Here is an 18,770-nt window from a genome sequence, read left to right as displayed (position 1 = left end):
ACAGGTCAAAAACCAGCATGGCAATTAAATCCATGGGACTCTAATCTCTTATTAATCATGAAAAAGCTAGAAGTAGAGCTGTGGCTCTACTGGTAGAGAGCAAAAAAGCTCAGGAATAGCATCCAGGTCCTGAGGTCAAGACCAGTATCAGCTGGAGGAGGGAAAGAGACAGACAGACAGATAGAGAGACAGAGATAGAGACACAGAGAGAGGGAAAGGAGGGAGAGAGGAAAGGAAGGAAGGAAGGAAGGAAAAGAAGGAAGGAAGGAAGAAAGAAAGGAAAGAATTTGAGTGAGAGAGTGAGACCCTAAGTTAAAGCAACCGTATCATGAAAAATACTGGACAGTGAATATCCAAGTGTGTGTGTGTGTGTGTGTGTGTCGGCTCTTCAGCTCAAGGCTAGTGTATACAAAGCAATTTCACATGAGATGCACTATACAAATGAATATATTTAAGAGCAAATAAAAGCCCACCCCATACTGACAGTGAGGGACATATCTTCTGAAGTCAAGTCAGTCTGTAAGGCCTCCCTAATCTAACAGAGTCTACTCAATTCTTCAGAACTAAAGCATTTCTTTTTTGTAATTGCCAGTTTAAAATGTGTTTTATCTTTAGGTAATATTTAAGGACACAGAAAATCAACTAAGCAATGACAAATTCACACTTTTCCACAACAACAAGCAGGAAAAACAAATTTAAAAAAGAAAAATATGAAGCACAAGTTATTCTTTGACTAATAAACCTGAACAAATGAATGTTAGCCAGAGGCTGAGAACCCCCACTTGCCAGCTCATTCGAGCTGTGACCCATGTGCGCAGAACCTAGTCACAAGTGTAAAATACATTTCATAGTATTTATTTGTTGTCATCTAGAATCCTTCTTTGATAAAAAAAAATAAACTTACATACAAGGACACTTACAAGTATTCTTTTGGGTGAATTACGCTCCATTAGTTGGGTAAGTTTTAGGGGTTGAAAATCTGTATGATGGCCTATAAAACAGCTAGGATTGTTCCCACATGTTTGTTTGTTTGTTTTGCCAGTTGTGGGACTTGAACTCTGGGCCTGGGTGCTGTCCCTCAGCTCTTCAGCTCAAGGCCACTTCCACTTTTCTGAGTGGTTTATTGGAGATAAAAGTCTCAGGGACTTTCCTGCCTGGGCTGGTTTTGAACCAAGCTCTTCAGATCTCAGCCTCCTGAGTAGCTAGGATTATAGGCGTGAGCCACTGGAACCAGGCTCCACATTATTAAAGGTGAAAAATATATATGAATTGAAGAGAAACCAGATTTGTTTTGTTTTGTTGGTGGTACTAAGGGCAGACAAGTGCTCAACCACTTGAGCCTCTCTCCAGCCCTTCTTCACCTTCCGTATTTTAATGCTGAGGCTGGGATGTAATTGACAACAGATGGGCTCTTCCTCCAATACTTGGATTATATAGTCAGTGTACCAGCACTTGTGTATGGGCAGGCACACACACACACACACACACACACACACACACACACACACACACACACACACACACACACACACACACACACACACACACACACAGTTGGCAGGAAACTGAGAGGAAATATAGCATACAAGTAGGGAAAACACAGACAATATATTAAACATGCTCTTTTTCTCTCAAGTCATGATTCTAAAACCTAGAAAACTGAATAAACTCAGATAAGTCCTTTATTTGCAAGTAGGGTGTTACTGGGATCAGGAGCTAATTAATGGTCCAAAGGTTCCCTAATGAGGTGATTAAATCATGACTGTGATTCCAGCAGAGGTTCTAGCTAAGAGGGAGACAGAGAGGAAGGATCACAGTATGAGGCCATTCTAGGGGAAAACTCCAGACCTTCACTAATGCAAAAAATAAGGCTAGAGGTGTTACTCAAATAGTAGAGCACCTGCTTAGCAAGTACAAGATACTGAATTCAATGCTCAGTACTGCACCCCCAAAACAGCATCGACAACTCCTAAAACAGCAATGGACATAATAGCTCAAGCCTGTAATCTTAACTACTTAGGGGGCTAAGATCTGGAGCACTGTGGCTCAAGACCAGCCTGGGCAAAACGTTTTTGAGACTCAGCCAATTAGTTGCGTGTGGTGGTATGTGCTGTGATGCAGGGAAACAGAAATAGGAGGATTGTAGTCCAGACTGGCCTGGGCATACTGCAAAATGCTATCTGGAAAAATAACCAAAGCAAAAAGATCTGGAGGCATAGCTCAAGTGGTAAAGCCTTTGCCTAGCAAGGGCAAGGCCCTGAGTTCAAACTCCAGTGCTAAGAAAACAAACAACAGACAAAAACAAAAAATGTGATGGTTCCCCAATGAATGACCCACAGTACATACTGTGATATGAGCTTTTTTACTAGGTGCTTGAAATTATACTGACAACCATCAGTAATTATTTCCAGGAATGGTTAATATTTGGTAGGCCCTTTCCATGTGCCAGGCGTAAGGTTGTTGAATGATTCTACCTCTGCAGCACTACTCTGCCCTTCATTCTATAGATGGTGAGATGAGGCAGGGAGGGATGGCCCAAGGCCCCAGGGCTACACAGCACACACACACCACACACAGGCCCGGTCTGCTTCTCACCCCCGTACCTTGTGCTCTGCTTCCTGTCTCGTTTGTAGTCAAGGCATGGGATATGGGCAGATCAGCTCGAATTAGAAAACTTCTGGGAGCTCAAGCCAACTTCCTGCAGCCATAAATGCAAGTTCCCTGGGCCTCAGTAAGAAGCCCCCACCCCTGCTGATGGCACTGTGGTACACTTTCCAAAATGTCTCTCTCTCTCTCTCTCTCTCGTTGGTAGTAGGGATTGAAGTAGGGCCTCATGTTCTTGCTTAGCTTTTTCCTCTCAATGCTGAAGCTCCTGAGCCACAGCTCTACTCCCAGCTTCTTGCTGGTTAATGGAGATAAAAGCCTTATGGAGTTTCCTGCCTGGGATGGCTTTGAACTGCTATCCTCAGATCTCAGCCTCCTGAGCTGCTAGTATTACAGGCCTGAGCCACTGGCACCTGGACATTTATAGTTTTCTATGCTCTTGCAGAACTGTGTGTTCCCCATGGGGAAGCAGAATTGATTTCATCTCTCTTTGAACCTGAACAGACTGCGGTTGGAATAGGCTAGAAGTGACAAGGGGTGACTCGCAAAGCTGGGTCAGAGGTGGAGATACAAGTTCCTTCTGGTCCTCTCTCAGGTCACTTCCCCTGGGACCCATGCCAGAATGTGGAGAGAAGGGTTTGCCACCGGTAGAGGCTGACCAAGGGTTCCAGCACAGCTGTGGCTACAGCCTAGTCAACATCACTAACATAGGTAATGGTGAAATGCAGAGGATGCTGGTCTCTGCTGTCACGGCTGTGACGGCTAGGTTTTATGATATCTGTTATGCAGCAAAAGCTAACTGCTACATCTGTTTTCAGAATTTCCTTGGCTTCCTGGCCAAGGAAAACCTTCCTTCCTTCCTTCCTTCCCCTTCCCTTCTTCCTTCCTTCTCTTCTTCTCTCTCTCTTTCTTCCTTTCTTTTTTTCTTTCATTCTTTCTTTGGCAGTACTAGGGACCAAATTCAGGGTTTCAAGTAATCTACTTCCTGAGATGCTCTCCTAGCTCTATTGCCTTTAGTTAGCTTTTTTTTTTTTTTTTTACAACAGATTCCTGAACTTCTGCCTGACTGGCCTTGGACTACAATCCTCCTACCTCTGTCTCCCAAGTAACTGACATTATAAGCATGAACCACATGCCTGACCACAACTCTAATTTTGAAAAAGGAAACAAGCATACAGTTATTTATCTGATAATTATTTATCAAGTGCCAGCCGCACATGCTAGCCTTGTGCCTGTTACCAGGGTTACCAACGAGACACGGAGGACACTTTCCCTGCCCAGTCCCTTTGGCTGCTATCCTGGGACAATAATGACAGTACTTGGAGGCCAGTCGGTCGCTGCAAGAGGCCTGGCATCCAGCCCTGGGCACAGGCCAGAAGCAAGTGATGGCTGAGTTCTACAATGTGGCTGCAGGATGTTTTGATTAAAAACTAAAACAGCTAGTGCCAAACAAGAACTAGCCGGGAGAAGAGATGAAAAAGACAAAAACAACAACTCCAGTGCACAAAAACCATGTGTGAGGGGGAAGGGTGGCAGCATGTGTCACCATGGAAAGTCACTACTATTCAGGAAGTGCGTTCACCAGAGGGGACCCTGAGAAGGACTGGGTGAGGAGCCTGCGTACCACCAAAGGCCATCAGAACATGTAGAGCCAAGGGGAGCCACGAAGCTGCCACGTCCAACATCCAAAAGTCCTTTAACAAACATAATTACCAAAGGGATCTCAATTTCACAATTACCCAAGGCCTCAGTTTCCCCACTTTTGCATAGGGTCAATAATAAAACCACATGTGCTAGGCACTGGTGGTTCAGGCCTGTAATTCTAGCGACTCAGGAGGTTAAGATCTGAGGATCACAGTTTGAAACCAGTCCAGGCAGGAAAGTTCAAGAGACATTTATTTCTAATGAACCAGCAAAAAGAGCTGAAAAATGGAGCTCTGGCTCATGTGGTAGAACACTTGCCTTAAGCAAAAAAACCTCAAGGACAGCACTCAGACCCTGAGGTCAAGTCCCAGGACCAGCACACACACACACAAAAAGGAACAAATACATAAAACCGTGTGTGTTAAGGTAAGGGAGCTGATCCAGGTAGGCCTGGTAAATGCCTTTCATCAGAGCTCCACCAGGTCGCATGTAGATGACGCTTCCTCTATGTGCAGCGCATTATCTCATCTGTCTGAATGTTCCCAATGGCCTCATTCCTGCAGGCCCTTAGCATGCTGTCCCCACCCTCCTACAGTCTAGCTTTTTTTTTTTTTTTTTTCAGTTATAGGGCTTAAACTCTGGGCCTGGGTGCTGTCCCCCAGTTCTTCGGCTCAAGGCTAGGCTCTACCACTTGAGCCACAACACCACTTCTGATTTTCTGGTGGTTAATTAGAGATGAGTCTCATGGGGCTGGGTGCTGTGCCCAGGCTCAGAGTTCAAGCCACAAGACTGACAAGGGCAGGGGAAGGGGTTGCGGGAGGGAGTTGGAGGGGGGAATCTCACGGAATTTTTCTGCCCAGGCTGGCTTTGAATCACGATCCTCTGATCTCAGCCTCCTGAATAGTTAGGATTATAGGTGTGAGCCATCAGCTAGCCCTGCTAGTCTCCCCCCCACCCCCCATCAGTCCTAGGGCCTGAGCGCTGTCTCTGAGCTCTTTTGCTCGAGGCTAGCACTCTACCACTTTGAGCCACAGAGCCACTTCCAGTTTTCTGGTGAGTAACTGGAGATAAGAGTCTCACAGCCTTCCCAGCTTCCAGCATCCAGCTCTTGCAGTCTAGCTATGGAGAGGTAGCTCCCAAGGGCCCTTACTGGGGAGCAGGAAGCCTGCATTTGACCTCTTCAGGTAGGGGAGAGGAGGGCTGGGCCTGGACATTTTATCCGTCTTCTTTCTTTTCCAGATCACAGGCTGTGTTGTCACCTGTGGCTCTGGTGACCAGAAGCATCTGGGCAGGCAGGCATTATGTGTGTGTTTGGGGAGGAGGGTTCCTCCCTCCCTCTGTTTCGGTGAGTCATCTAGAAACAAAAGCCTTCCTTCAGAAAGTTCCCCATTCCCTTGGCCTCACCTATTAAAAATAACCTGAGAAGGTAGAACCAGATCTGACAACTCCCCCACATGCCTCCCCCCACCCCTGCCCCCCATGACCACACCCCAGCCTTGCAGGGTCACTCTGGGGCCTCCTTGCCATAGTCAAATTAGCAAGGAGACAAAGAAGGCCATTTAGTCCCCTTGGGCTGGCCTGGCCCTGGCCTGGCCTGGGTGCCAGTGAAGGAAGCAGGGAGGCCACAAAAGAGCCTAAATGTTCAATAGTGCCTCCACTCATTCACCTGCCACAGAAGACCTGGGCCACTCAGGTGAGCCAAACAAATGGTCCTCTGAGGGCCACAGGGTAGCTGGGCAGTCCCTAGGCCCCCAGTGATACCAGGAATAGGAGATTATTTTGGGTCTGGCTATGGAATCCTTGCTACTCAGGAGGCTGAGAGCGGAAGATCACAGTTTGCAGCCAGACCTGGCAGGAAAGTCTATGAGACTCTTTATGTCCAATTAACCACCAAAAAGCTGGAAGTGGAGGTGTGGCTCATGTGGCAGGTGCTGGCCTTGAGTGAAAAAGCTAAGGGACAGTGCCCAGGCCCTGAGTTTGAGCCTCAGTACCAGTACACACATATACACATGCATCTCTCTTTGTCTCTTTACCTCAGTTTCTTTCTTTCTTTTCTTTTTGATCGGTTGGGGGCTTTAACTCTGGGCCTGGGCACTGTCCCTGCACTCTTCAGAAGGCAAGCGTTCTACTGCTTGAGCCACAGCACCACTTCTGGTTTTCTAGTGGCTTATTGGAGATAAGACTCTCACAGACTTTCCTGCCAGGGCTAGCTTTGAAATGTGATCCTCAGATCTCAGCCTCCTGAGTAGCTAGGATTACAGGCATGAGCCACCAGTGCCCAGCTGTATCTTAGTCTCTTTCTCTGTCTCTCTAATAAAAGGACTTGGGCTAGATACTGGTGATTAATGTCGATAACTCTAGCTATTCAGGAGGCAGCTATTTGAGGATAATGGTTCAAAGCCAGCCTAGACAGATAAATCCACACTTCAATTAGCCAGCAAAGAGCTAGAGATGGACATGTGGCTCTAGCAATAGAGCACCAGCCACCAGAAAAAAACAAACCACAATGGAATAAAGATGTTAGTGAGTTTAAGACCGTTAGATAAGATACTGTAAGCACTGGTATCATTAATTCCTTATCTGGGTAACTATATGCAGTCACATGGGAGAGCCCCCAAAGTTGGACACCTATAATCCTAGCTACTCAGGAGGGTGAGATTAGAGGATTGCAGTTTGAAGCCAGCCCAGGCAGGACAGGCCATGAGACTCTTATTTCCAATTAATCATCAAAAAAAGCTGGAAGTGGCACTCTTTCAAGTGGTAGAGTGCTAGTTCTTTTTTTCTTTTTTCTTCTTCTTCTTCTTGCCAATCCTGGGGCTTGAACTCAGGGCCTGGGCACTGTCCCTGAGCCTCTCTGTGCTCAAGGCTAGCACTCTATCACTTGAGCCACAGCACCACTTCTGGCTTTTTCTGTGTGGTACTGAGAAATTGAATCCAGGGCTTTATGCATGTTAGGCAAGCACTCTACCACTAAACCACATTCCTAGCCCAAGAGTGCTAGTCTTAAGCAAAAAGCCCAGGCCCTGTGTTCAGCTTCTAGTGGATGCCCTGGCACGTCTGAGCACATGACCACAATACTCCCCTTCATATCAACATCACACCCTCCTCTTCTGAATCTGTCTCATTAGGACATTTGTCACTGGATTTGGGGCTTACTGAAATAAGGCAAGATGATCCCTTCATTTCAAGATTCATAACTCAGGAGTGGCAGTGAATGCCTGTAGTCCCACCGATGTAGGAAACAGAAGGGTCTCAGTTTGAGGCCAGTCTAGACAAAAATGCTAGGCAGACCCTATCTCAAAAACCAAGCCAAGCCAGGTGCTGCAGTTGGCTTGTGCCTGTAATCTTAGCTAATCAGGAGGCTGAGACCTGAGGATCACATTTCAAAGCTAGCCCTGGCAGGAAAGGCCTTGAGACTCTTATCTCCAACTAACCACCAGAAAACCAGAAGTGGTGCTGTGGCTTTAGTGGTAGAGTACTAGCCTTGAGCTGAAATGCTGCAGGACAGCACCTAAGCCCAGAGTTCAAGTTCCATGACTGACAAACTAACTAACAAAAAACAAGCCAAACTGGGTGCTGGTGGCTCACACTTGTAATCCTAGCTATTCAGAGGCTGAGATCTGAGGATCACGATTTGAAAGCCACTTTCCTGGGCAGGAATGTCCATGAGCTCCTATCTCCAATTAACCACTAGAAAACTGGAAGTGGCGCTGTGGCTCAAAATGGTAGAGCACTAACCTTGACTCAAAAAGCTCAGGGACAGTGCCCAAGCCCCAGGTTCAAGTCCCAGGACTGACAAAACAACAGCAATAACAAGACAAGTGTGGTGGTGCACTTCTTTTTTTTTTTTTTTTACTAATTCAGACTTGATCTGTTTTTATAGGTCAGTATGGAAATCCTCTAAATAAATACATTAGACATTATGAAGGATTATCTTACAATGTGGACTCATTACACCAAAAACACCAGCGTGCCAAAAGAGCAGTCTCACATGAGGACCAGTTTTTACGCCTAGATTTCCATGCCCATGGAAGGTGAGTAATTTGTTATTATGTCTGAACTTTGCTTTTACTCAACTTGTTTTAAAAGAAATTTATACTGTTAACCTTTTTCTCTTAATGGGAAGGTCCATATTTGGAAATTCAGCCTCCATGGGATTTTGATGTATACATTAAAAAAAGCCTTCTTTTAAATAGATTACCCTTATGTTTGTAAGGAAATCGTCTTTGGATTTATGAATCAAATAGGTGGTGCACTTCTTTAACTAGTATTTGAGCGGCAGAAGAACTCAATCGGAAGCCAGTGGTGGAACAACTTAAGATTCCAACTGAGAAATGAAAGCAGAAAGGTCTAGAGCATGGCTCCAGTGGTGGATGTTTGTTCAGCAAGCATAAAGCCCTGAGTTAAAAAAATCCAAGTGCTTAAAAACAAAACAAAACAAAAAAAACCCTTCACTTAATTACATGAGAAGACCTTGTTTCCCAAAGAGGTAGCATTACAGGTTCTGATTAGGACATGGATATATATATTTTTTGGGGGGGAAGCCACCGTGCAAGCCACCATATTTGGAAAGTAACTTTCATTGCTTAGCACAGTAAGACAATGTTATGCTAAACAGCAATCATTGCTGGGTGCAGGTGGCTCACGCCTGTAATCCTAGCTACTCAGAAGGCTGAGATCTGAGGATCGCGGTTCAAAGCTAGCCCAGGCAGGAAACTCCTTGAGACTCTTATCTCCAATAAATCACTAGAAAACCAGAAGTGGCACTGTGGCTCAAGTGGTAGAGTGCTTGCCTTGAGCTTAAGAGCTGAGGAACAGCCCAGGCCCAGAGTTCAAGCCCCATAACTGACAAAAAAAAAAAGAGGCTGCAGTAATCATTTTGCTGCCTATTGCTTTTTTTTGTTTTGCCAGTCCTAGGGCTTGCACTCTGGGTCTGGGCACTGTCCCTGAGCTTCTTTTGCTCACGGCGAGCACTCTACCACTTAAGTCACAGCATCATTTCTAGCTTTTTCTGTTTATGTGGTACCGAGGAATCGAACCTAGGGCTTCATGAATGCTAGGCAAGCACTCTACCACCAAGCCACATTCCCAGCCCCTGCCTATTGATTTTTACTTTTCACTCAGTAAACATTAATTTTTTTTTCCTTTCCTCCAGCTCGTTTCAAATTAGAGTTAAAAAACAAAACAAAACACAGCACAACTCTTTAAGGGGACAACAGGAGGTGACAAGGATAATCCTGTGAAGTGGATTGCCAATGCCTTGGCTGCAGAGGCCCGCCCAGCAGGAAGATGGAGGAAAACTGGGACTGCAGGTGGGAGAAACAGGATACATAGTTACCTTTGTCCACAAAAAGCATCAGCTTAGAGCCTCAGCAGAGATCAGAAAGGGAGGGCAAACATGGCAGGCTAGGTGTAGTGGTACATGCTGCTTATAATCCCGGACAAGTGTAAGACTTGGAAAAACTAAAAACCAAAGGACTAGGAGTGTGGATCAAGTGGTAGAGCTACTCAGGTCCCCTGAGTGCTCTGTCTCCCTCTTTCTCTCTTTTTTTTAGGGTCAAGGCCACCCTACCCAGCTGCTAGGGTGCTGTTGCTAACTCCTCTAACTTCTGCTAGTAACTTCCTTTGGACCACCAGAGGAAATGGCTCAGACGTCTTTGGGAGTCCATTACCCAATTCTGATTTGTACCCAGACAGGAGCCAGTGGAAGCCCACTTCCTTGCTTCAAAGGACAGTAGTTGTGGTGCTGCTTGTCTGGAACTCCTTCTAGAGTCAGGTTGATGACAGGCTTGACACTCACCCATGTCTAGCTAGGCCTACCTCCATACAGATTGGATAAGCTGATAAGCCAAAACCTACAGGACTTCAAAAAAGGGGCAAGGGCTACAAAAGGGAAGGACTGAGATAGATACACTGGAGGAGCTAGGCCCGAAGAACAGAAAAGTGATAAGAATGTGGTCAGGGAATTTATGGCCTAGGGCATGTTGAACAAACCTTTCCAGCAACAACAAAGTAGGTACAGGGTGAAAATAAAAGCTTGCAGTCGAAACCTACCTGGTACCAAATGGGGGCAGGGATTATAGAAGAAAGACTGAGCACTGAACTTTACAGGAAACAGAAAGGAGACCCACCTATCAGAAAGCCCACCTAATTCTCAAGCTCTATAGCTAATTCTAAGGCTTCAACTTGGGGCCTGACCCTGTCCCTTAGATTTTTTGCTCAAGGCTGGCACTTGAACCACAGCTGCACCTCTGGCTTTTTGCTGGTAAGAGATAAGAGTCTTATGGACTTTCCTATCTGGGCTGGCTTTGAACTGTGATCCTCAGATCTCAGCTTCCTGAGTATCTAGGATTACAGGTATGAGCCACCTGCACCTGGCAGTATGTCTTTTTCTAACTTGGTCTCATTGACTGGTTGGTCACACTTTGATCAACTGAGTAAAGCAGCTTCCTAGGAATCCCACTGGGCTGGCTACAAGACAAGCTAGCTTCAGCTCATGGGTGAAGTTCTAAGGCAAATGAAAGCCCTCAAGTCTCCTTGCTTCCTGCATCACTTGTCTGCTTCCTAATAACTCAAAGCAAGTGGCATCCTGGGCAGTGGACCTTTGTCAGTGATGGTGCACGGAAGTTCCCTGGACCCTCTGGGGCAGATTACAAGGAGATGGGCTGGATCAGGAAGCAGAGAGCATGTGGCCCCAAAACTAAAGGTCAGAGAATGTCCATCAGACATTCACAAGCTGTGAGCCAAGAAAGCAGTAACTTGATTCCTTCTAGAAGCAGGGCAAGAATCACTGGTAGTCCTTGTTTCTAAGCAGCCATGTCCTCATCCCTGCACGGGTCATGGACTCTGTGGCTTGTGGGGACAGGGAGGAGGGAGGGGCCTCTGGCACTGCAGGGGGGGTGGGGAGGGCAGGGGAGGGCTCTGGTCTCTTCTCACTCTGGCATCCTAGGATTGCAGCTGCTGTAATGCCTTGGAAGGTGGATGCCCTGGAGCTGAGCTTTGCAGGGGGGGGCGGGGAGCCCCTGGAGGGAGGTGGGGTGGTGAGGAGCAGGAAGGTCTGAGAGGCTCTTGCTTGAGCTAACAAGCCTGCTTTGGGAGAAAATCCTGAAAGGAAACAGTCCTGGAAACACAAGCCTGTAACTTCCTCCACCCTAGGGAGGCTGAAGCAGGAGGGTCAGAAGTCCAGGCTCAGCTTGAGCTGCAGAAGCAAGAGACTTGGCAGGCCTAGGGAATTTTCCAGAAGAGCGGCTGTGACAACCAGCCCTCCCACTTTGTGGGACTGTCCACCTGGCCATGATGCCCACCCGAGCCCATCCCTAAGACACCAACTGTAAGGGAGGAAGCTGCAGGCTGTGGGGACCTTGGCTGAGTGGCTTCTGAGCCTGTGTGCCAACAGAGCCACGGTGGACAGTGCAGGGTCCAGGGAGAGAGCTGGGACAGGTGCGAGGTGGCCACAGAGCGCCTTTACATAATAGATGAAAACAGTGCAAACCCAGGAACCTAGCAACAAGCTGTGAACCCGCGGAGCCGGAGGGCACTTGTTTATTTGAGACTGGACCTTGGGGGGGGGGCAAAATGGAGAGGAGAGGAAGGGAAGAGGAGAAGGGGAGGGGGGAGAGGGGAAGGAAAAAGAGGAGAAGAAGGTGATTGGGAGTTTAGAGGAAGGGAAGAGAGAAAAGGGAGTAGAGTGGAGAGGGAAGGGGTGGGAGGGTAGGAGGAGGGAAAAGAGGGGAGGAGCAGAAAGGCCAGGGGGTAGGGAAAGGAGGGGGAGGGGAAGGGAAGAGAAAGGAAGGAGTTGGGAGTCGTAGAGGAGGGGAGAGGGAAGGGGGGTGCGGCTGCAGGGGAGGGCAGAAGAGGGGAAGGGGAGCCCCTGCTCCTAGTCTCAGAACTCACCCCTGCCTGGCTGAACACCGCGATCTCCAGCCCTGGCCTCCCCAAGTTCTGCCCTGGAGCTGGGGAGGGGCGCAGGCTGGGGGCCCAGCCGGCACGGGGCGGGGCGGGCGGAGGGGGCCGCTGCCACCGATCCGCGAGGCCCAGGCTGCGGCCGGCACTGCCCCGGCCGGAAACAGATGAGCGCTGGCGAGGAAGCCGGGAGGGAGGCCGAGGAGGGCGGCCGCCACCGCTCCCCGCAGAAGGTGCAGAAACCCACCGTCCCCCATAAGGTCTCTGGGTGCCATAGAATCTGTGCAGCCTCTTCAGAGACCTCCCCTCCCCTGCCCTCAAGAATCGATCCCCTCAATCCCGGCTGGGTTCCCACCCGGAGGGGGGATGGTACTTAGCTGGGCCAGGCCTCCCCAGTGCACACACGGGCCACATCTAATGACCAGAGCCGCTAAAGGCCGTCACTGACTTTTCTCTTTTACCCTTAGTGCCTGGAACTCCTGGGTGAGTAAAGGACACCCCTTAATGTCCACACATTAGACTTCTAGAAAGTTGCTCCATGCCAACCACACGTTAAAAGAGCTGAAAATCTCCTCTGCAAAAAGTTCAGGCCATTTTTTAAAATTTTATTTTACTTTATTCAATTTAAATTTGTTCCAGCACTGGGGCTTGAGCCACACTTAGGGCTTTTTGGTGGTAATTGAAGAGTTTTGGGGACTTCTTTCTTGTCATTATCCCTTCCCTAAACAATACAGTAAACCAACTACTTATGTAACATTTACATTGTACCAGGTATAATAATAAACCCGGAAAGCTGGGGCACCGGTGGCTTATGCCTGTAATCTTAGCTACTCAGGAGGCTGAGACCTGAGGATCAGATTCCAAGCCAGCCCAGGCAGGAAAGTCCAGGAGACTCATATCTCCAATTAACCACCAGAAAACCAGAAGTAGAGCTGTGGCTCAAAGTGGTAGAGCGCTAGCCTTGAGCAAAAGAAGTGTAGGGACAGTGCTCAGATCCTGAGTTCAAGCGCCACAAGAAACAAAACAAAGAACCTGGAGATAACTTTCAGTATACAGGAGGAAGTGGGTAAGTGTGGTGCGAACACTAGGGTTTTTAACATCCAAGATATCAAATATTTACTGACCCCAGTTTATGTTGACACCACTGGGGTCTTGGTCCTTTCTCTACTGGAAAAGAAGGAAAGGACTGGTCTGTCCTGTTCAGCCTTCTTTCCACAGGGCTTTAGCACACAGCAGGTATGCAACAAACATTTGTCAAATCAATGAACTTCCTGAGATGCACTTAGGCATTCATCTTTGCTACTTTTGAACTGCATTCGGAATCTCCTTTGTATCTCAGCTTTGCAAAGGCCACCCAGAAAGGGTGTCGCCCATTGACTCTACCTTGCACCAGCCTATAACACACCTAAGAGCATATGATAAAATGCACTGGATCATACCTGATATAATGTAAATATCACACACACTAAGATGCTCAATGAGGTGAAGCCAATTTCTAAATGTCTGAGGTGAGAAGACTATAAATTGTGTTCTGCAAAGAAATGACAAACATCCAAGATGACAGAACATTGCTTCTGATCATTATGCATTGGTTTTTGGTTTTTTTTTTTGGGGGGGGTCCAGTTGTGGGCCTGAACTCTGGGCCTGGGTCTGTCCCTCAGCTCTTCAGCTCAAGGCAAGCGCTCTACCACTGAGCCACCTTCCCAGCCCATTATGCATTGTTTGCATGTACTGAATTATCACTTTTTTTTTGGTCAGTTGTGGGACTTGAATTCAGGGCCTGGACATTGTCCCTGAGCCTTTTTTTTTTTAACTCAAGACTAGCACTCCACCCCTTTGAGCCACAGTACCACTTCTGTTTCCTGTGGTAAACTGGAGATAAGAATCTCACAGACTTTTCTGCCTGGGCTGGCTTTGAACCTTGATGCTCAGATCTTAGCCTCCTGAGAAGCTGAGACTATAGGCATGTGCCACTGGTGCCTGGCCAATTATCAGATTTTTTTTTTTAATGGAAGTAGCTCAAGGAGTAGAGGGTCAGCCTTGAGTGAAAAAGCCAAAGGAGAGCACAAGGTCCTGAGTTCAAGCTTCATTCTTGAAATGCACAAAAATATCCAGCTGGGCACAGGTGGCTTATGTCTGTAATCCTAGCTACTCAGAAAGCTGAGATCTGAGGATCAAGATTTGAAGACAGCCTGAGCTGGCTTAGAGCCGTGGCTTAAGTGGTAGAGGGCTTGTCTTGAGGAAAAAACCTCAGAGACAGTCAGGCCTGAGTGCAAACTCCAGGATAGACAAAAAAACAAAAAACAAAAAAACATTTTTTACCCCAATCTTGGCGCCGATGACTCACAACTATAATCCTAGTTACTCAGGAGGCTGAGACTTGAGGATTGCAGTTGGAAGCCAGCCTAGCAGAAGAGTCCTTGAGACTCTTATCTCCAGTTAGTCAGCAAAAAGCCAGAACTGGTGGTATGGTTGACATGGTAGAGTTCCAGCCAGTGTGAAAAATCCAGGCCTTGAGTCCAAGCCCCAATACCTGAACAAAAAGAACATTTACCCTAATACTGCCTTGTCTCTTGCTTCATTTTCTTCCTTCCCATCATCTCTAAACACATCCAAATTAAACATACAGAATAAAGGCAGTGAAAAGATGACCAGGGGAACTCAACCTGCTAAAGTCATGCTTGTCTGTCAAACCTTACCTCTCCTACTCTCCTCTAGCATGGCCAACTCTCAGGTCTTGATCTTCCTGCTCAAGAAAAGTGTGGTTGTGGTCAACCATTTCTGCAGAAGCTGAGATGATTCACAAGTGTCTGCTCAATGAGCAAGTGGGTGAAGAGCATGTGGAGACCACAAGCCACATCCTGCTACTCCTTGCCACCGGGCACTTGGGCCTTTGGGCACCTAGGTGATGCCAGATGGGTCCTATGGTCCACACTCTGAGGCCTTCAGGGGTATGGAAGGCACAATAAAGTGTAGCTGTGCTCCCCCATAGCCTGTGCTACGTGCATGCACCTTGCCCTGCAAACTCTTCTCTAAAACTATTTTTAGAGCTACTACCTCTTCTTTTTTTTTTTTTTTGGTCAGTCTTGGCTGAACTCAGGGCCTGGGCACTGTTGCTGAACTCTTTCGCTCAAGGCTAGTGCTCCATCACTTTGAGCCACAGCTCCACTCCCGGTTTTCTAGTGGTAATTGGAGATGAGTCTCATGGACTTCCCTGCTTGGGCTGGCTTTTTTTTTTTTTTTTTTGACTGGCTGTTTTCACTGAGCACAATATATTTAATGTATTTTTATTGTGAAAAAATTGTACAGTGGGGTTACAATTACATGGGCAAGATAATGAGCACATTTCTTATCAAGCATTGTAGCCTCCTGCTTTGTTTCCCCTTCCCATCCCTTCCCATCCTCTCCCCCCCACCCCCGTCTCCCCCCACCAAAGTTGTAAAGTTCATTTTTCGACATAACAACTTGTACATCTCATAGTTGCAATGGGTCCTCCTGTATCCCCGTTTTAACAATTTGTTTTTTCTCTTCCCCTCCACATATACCAACATCATATATAGTGAAAGCAGGGGTTATACCATGGGGGAGGGACATACAAGGCAACAAAGACATAAACTTATAAATATGTTAGAAACAATCTCATGAAAGATCTTTCTCTCTCTCTTTGTCAGTCGTGAGCACAACATTTTTAAAGTTCATCCATAAAATGCATATATCTGACCATTCCCTACCTTTCTTTGGCTATGTAATATTCCACTGAACATACCACCTTCTGTAGTCATGTATTCATGATCATTTGGCAGACATTGGTGCTGTTCTCACTTTCTGATTATACTATGCATATGTACAAACATACAAGGTTTTCTGTGGACACGTCTCAGTTCTGCAGAGGATAGTTCAGGGTAGAAGTGCAGGGTAATGTAACTTTTGAGTTACCACCAAATACATTCCCAAAGTGACTGCACCAGTCTACAGTCCCAGTGTCCTAGACTTGCGATTTCTTCACATCTTCCATATCCTTATCACTGGAACTACTGTCTTTGTGGTTTGGAGTTATCTCATTAGGGTTTCAATTCCCTGTTTCTGTTAACAAGGCCCTTAGTTCAAGTCCAAGTACCATCTTTCTTACCCGCCCGTCTCTCACACACACACACATTAAACACAAAGACAGGGGCTGGGAAGGTGGCTCAGTGGTAGAGCGCTTGCCTTGCATGCATGAGGCCCTGGGTTCGATTCCCCAGCACCACATAAGCAAAAAGAAAAAAAAGCCGGAAGTGGCGCTGTGGCTCAAGTGGTAGAGCGCTAGCCTTGAGCTGAAGAGCTGAGGGACAGCGCCCAGGCCCAGAGTTCAGGCCCCATGACCGGACCCAAAAAAAAAAAAAAAAAAAAAACACAAAGACAGTGGGATGACACATACATAACATAACATATACAATTCCTTGAGCATTACTGAAAGTAACTGTAGAGCTCAAACAATAGAGTTTTTTTGTTGTTTTAAGGTCTTGTTCCAGTGGCTTGACTCAGGGCCCGGGCACTGTCCCTGAGGTTTTTTTTGCTCAAAGCTAACACTCTATCACTTCTGGTTTTTAGGTAATTAGATAAACGTATCACATTTTTGTTTGTTTGTTTGTTGCTGGTCATGGTGCCTGGACTCTGGGTCTGGGGGCTTTCCCTAAGCTCTTCAGCTCAAGGCTAGCGCTCTACCACTTGAGCCACAGCGCCATTTCCACCCTTTTCTGCTTATGTGGTGCTGAGGAATCGAACCCAAGGCCTTATGCATGCAAGGCAGGCACTCTACCACTGAGCTACCTTCCCAGCCCACATTTTTGTCATGCTTCCTGTCTCCTGACTCTCCTCAGGTCACCATAGTGTCCCTCTTTAGCTCTCCATTAGAGTTTATCTGGTTTGTTGAGGTTGTTTTTCTGCTCTTTTCTTTACTACTTTCATGGCTCAATTTATCAGTATTAAGCATATTCGAGGCTATTCGTTTTGGGGGACATGTGTCCACTTGCAGTTACCAGCTTTCTAATAAAGACTAGAGATTCAACCTCTAAAAAAAAAAAAAAAAAGCCAGGTGCCAGTGGTTCACGCCTGTAATCCTAGCTACTCAGGAGGCTGAGATCTGAGAATCGCGGTCTTTGCCAGTCCGGGCAGGAAAAGTCTGTGGGACTCTTATCTCCAATAAACTGCTAGAAAACTGGAAGTGACGCTATGGCTTTAAGCGATAGAGCACTCTCCTTGAGCAGAAGAGCACAGGGACAGCGGCCAGGCTCAGAGTTCAAGCTCCATGACTGACCAAAAAGAAAAAAAAAAAGTCTCACAGACTTTTTTGCCTGGGGTTGGCTTTGAATGGAGATCCTCAAATTTCAGCCTCCCGAGTAGCTAGGATTACCAGTGTGAGCCATTGTGCCTGGCTAGAGCAACTTTTTTTCCTCTGGTTGGTCCTGGGCACAAACTCAGGGCCTGGATGCTGTTCCTGAGCTCTTTTGCTCAAGGCTAGCACTCTACCAGTTTGAGTCACAGCTCCACTTCCTGTTTTTGAGTGGTTAATTGGAGATAAGAGTCTTTTAGACTTTCCTCCAGGGACTGGCTTTGAACTATGATCATCAGATCTCAGCCTTCAGAGTAGCTAGGATTACAGGCATGAACCACTGACACTTGGCTTAGAGCTCCTTTATCTAAAATTTAAAAAAAAAATTGAGTGAGGGAAAGGGTGACATTTTCCAAAAAGAAATGTACTCTTTACCTGACATGTAAATGTTACCCTTCTGTACATCACCTTTTTAATAACAATAAATTTTTAAATTTTTTTTCAAGGTCTCCAGTCTCCAGTCTGTGTAGTCTAATAAACATGAAGGAAACCAAGGCCTTGCAGCCACAGGATTATAAGAATTCCAGGTAGAGAAATGACATGCTGAGTTCCAGAACTCAGTCTTCCTATTTTCTCCCCTTTTCATTTTTGGGATACCCAGAGAAGGCCCAAGGTAAAGAACCTATACCCCCAATAAAAAGCATCTTCAATAATAGTAACAACAACAGCAACAATAAAAGGGTTTTTGGCTAGGGGTGGTACTGAGTTGTGACCCTTGTGTTCTACTACTTGAGTCACACCTATTCCAGTCCTTTTTGCTCTGGTTATTTTTTAAAATTGTTATTATAAAGATGATCTACAGATGGGTTACAGTTACATATGTCAGGTAAAGAGTACATATCTTGGGCTGGGAAGGTGGCTCAGGGGTAGAGCGTTTGCCTTGAGCTGAAGAACTGAGGGACAGTGCCCAGGCCCAGTTCAGGCCCCACGACCGGACCCAAAAAAAAAAAGAGTACATATCTTTTTGGACAATGTTACCACTTCCCTCTAGCTCTCTCTCCCCCTGAGCTGGTTATTTTTGAGACAGGGTCTTGCTTTCTGTCCAGAGCTGGCCTGGATTTGATCCTCCTATTTCAGTTTGCCCACCATAACTGAGATAACAGGTATGTATCACCATGCTCCATTTCTTCGGTTAAGATGTGGATTCATAAACCCTTTTTCCCTGGGCTGGTTGGGAATTGTAATCCTCCTGATTTCAGTTCTCCAAGTAGCTGAACTATGGAAGAGAATCCCCAATAGGCAGCTGTTA

At 46.7% G+C, this 18,770-nt stretch overlaps 1 protein-coding gene across 1 annotated transcript in view; it reads right to left on the bottom strand.

The window, feature by feature from the left end:
* Cmtm7 (CKLF-like MARVEL transmembrane domain containing 7) overlaps positions 1–14,871 on the bottom strand; it is a 30,589-nt gene extending 15,718 nt beyond the window's left edge. Inside the window, exons 1-2 of the mRNA XM_013028471.1 lie at positions 14,850–14,871; positions 12,142–12,200 (exon numbers count right to left, since the gene is read on the bottom strand). Of these exons, the coding sequence (XP_012883925.1) occupies positions 12,142–12,200; positions 14,850–14,871 (81 nt within the window). The remainder of the gene's footprint in view (positions 1–12,141; positions 12,201–14,849) is intronic.
* Positions 14,872–18,770: the final 3,899 nt, after the last annotated feature.

This window comes from Dipodomys ordii, unplaced genomic scaffold (genome assembly GCF_000151885.1).
Source record: "Dipodomys ordii isolate 6190 unplaced genomic scaffold, Dord_2.0 Scaffold110, whole genome shotgun sequence".
Taxonomy (NCBI): Eukaryota; Metazoa; Chordata; class Mammalia; order Rodentia; family Heteromyidae; genus Dipodomys; species Dipodomys ordii.
This window is presented reverse-complemented; position numbering and strand designations above follow the sequence as displayed.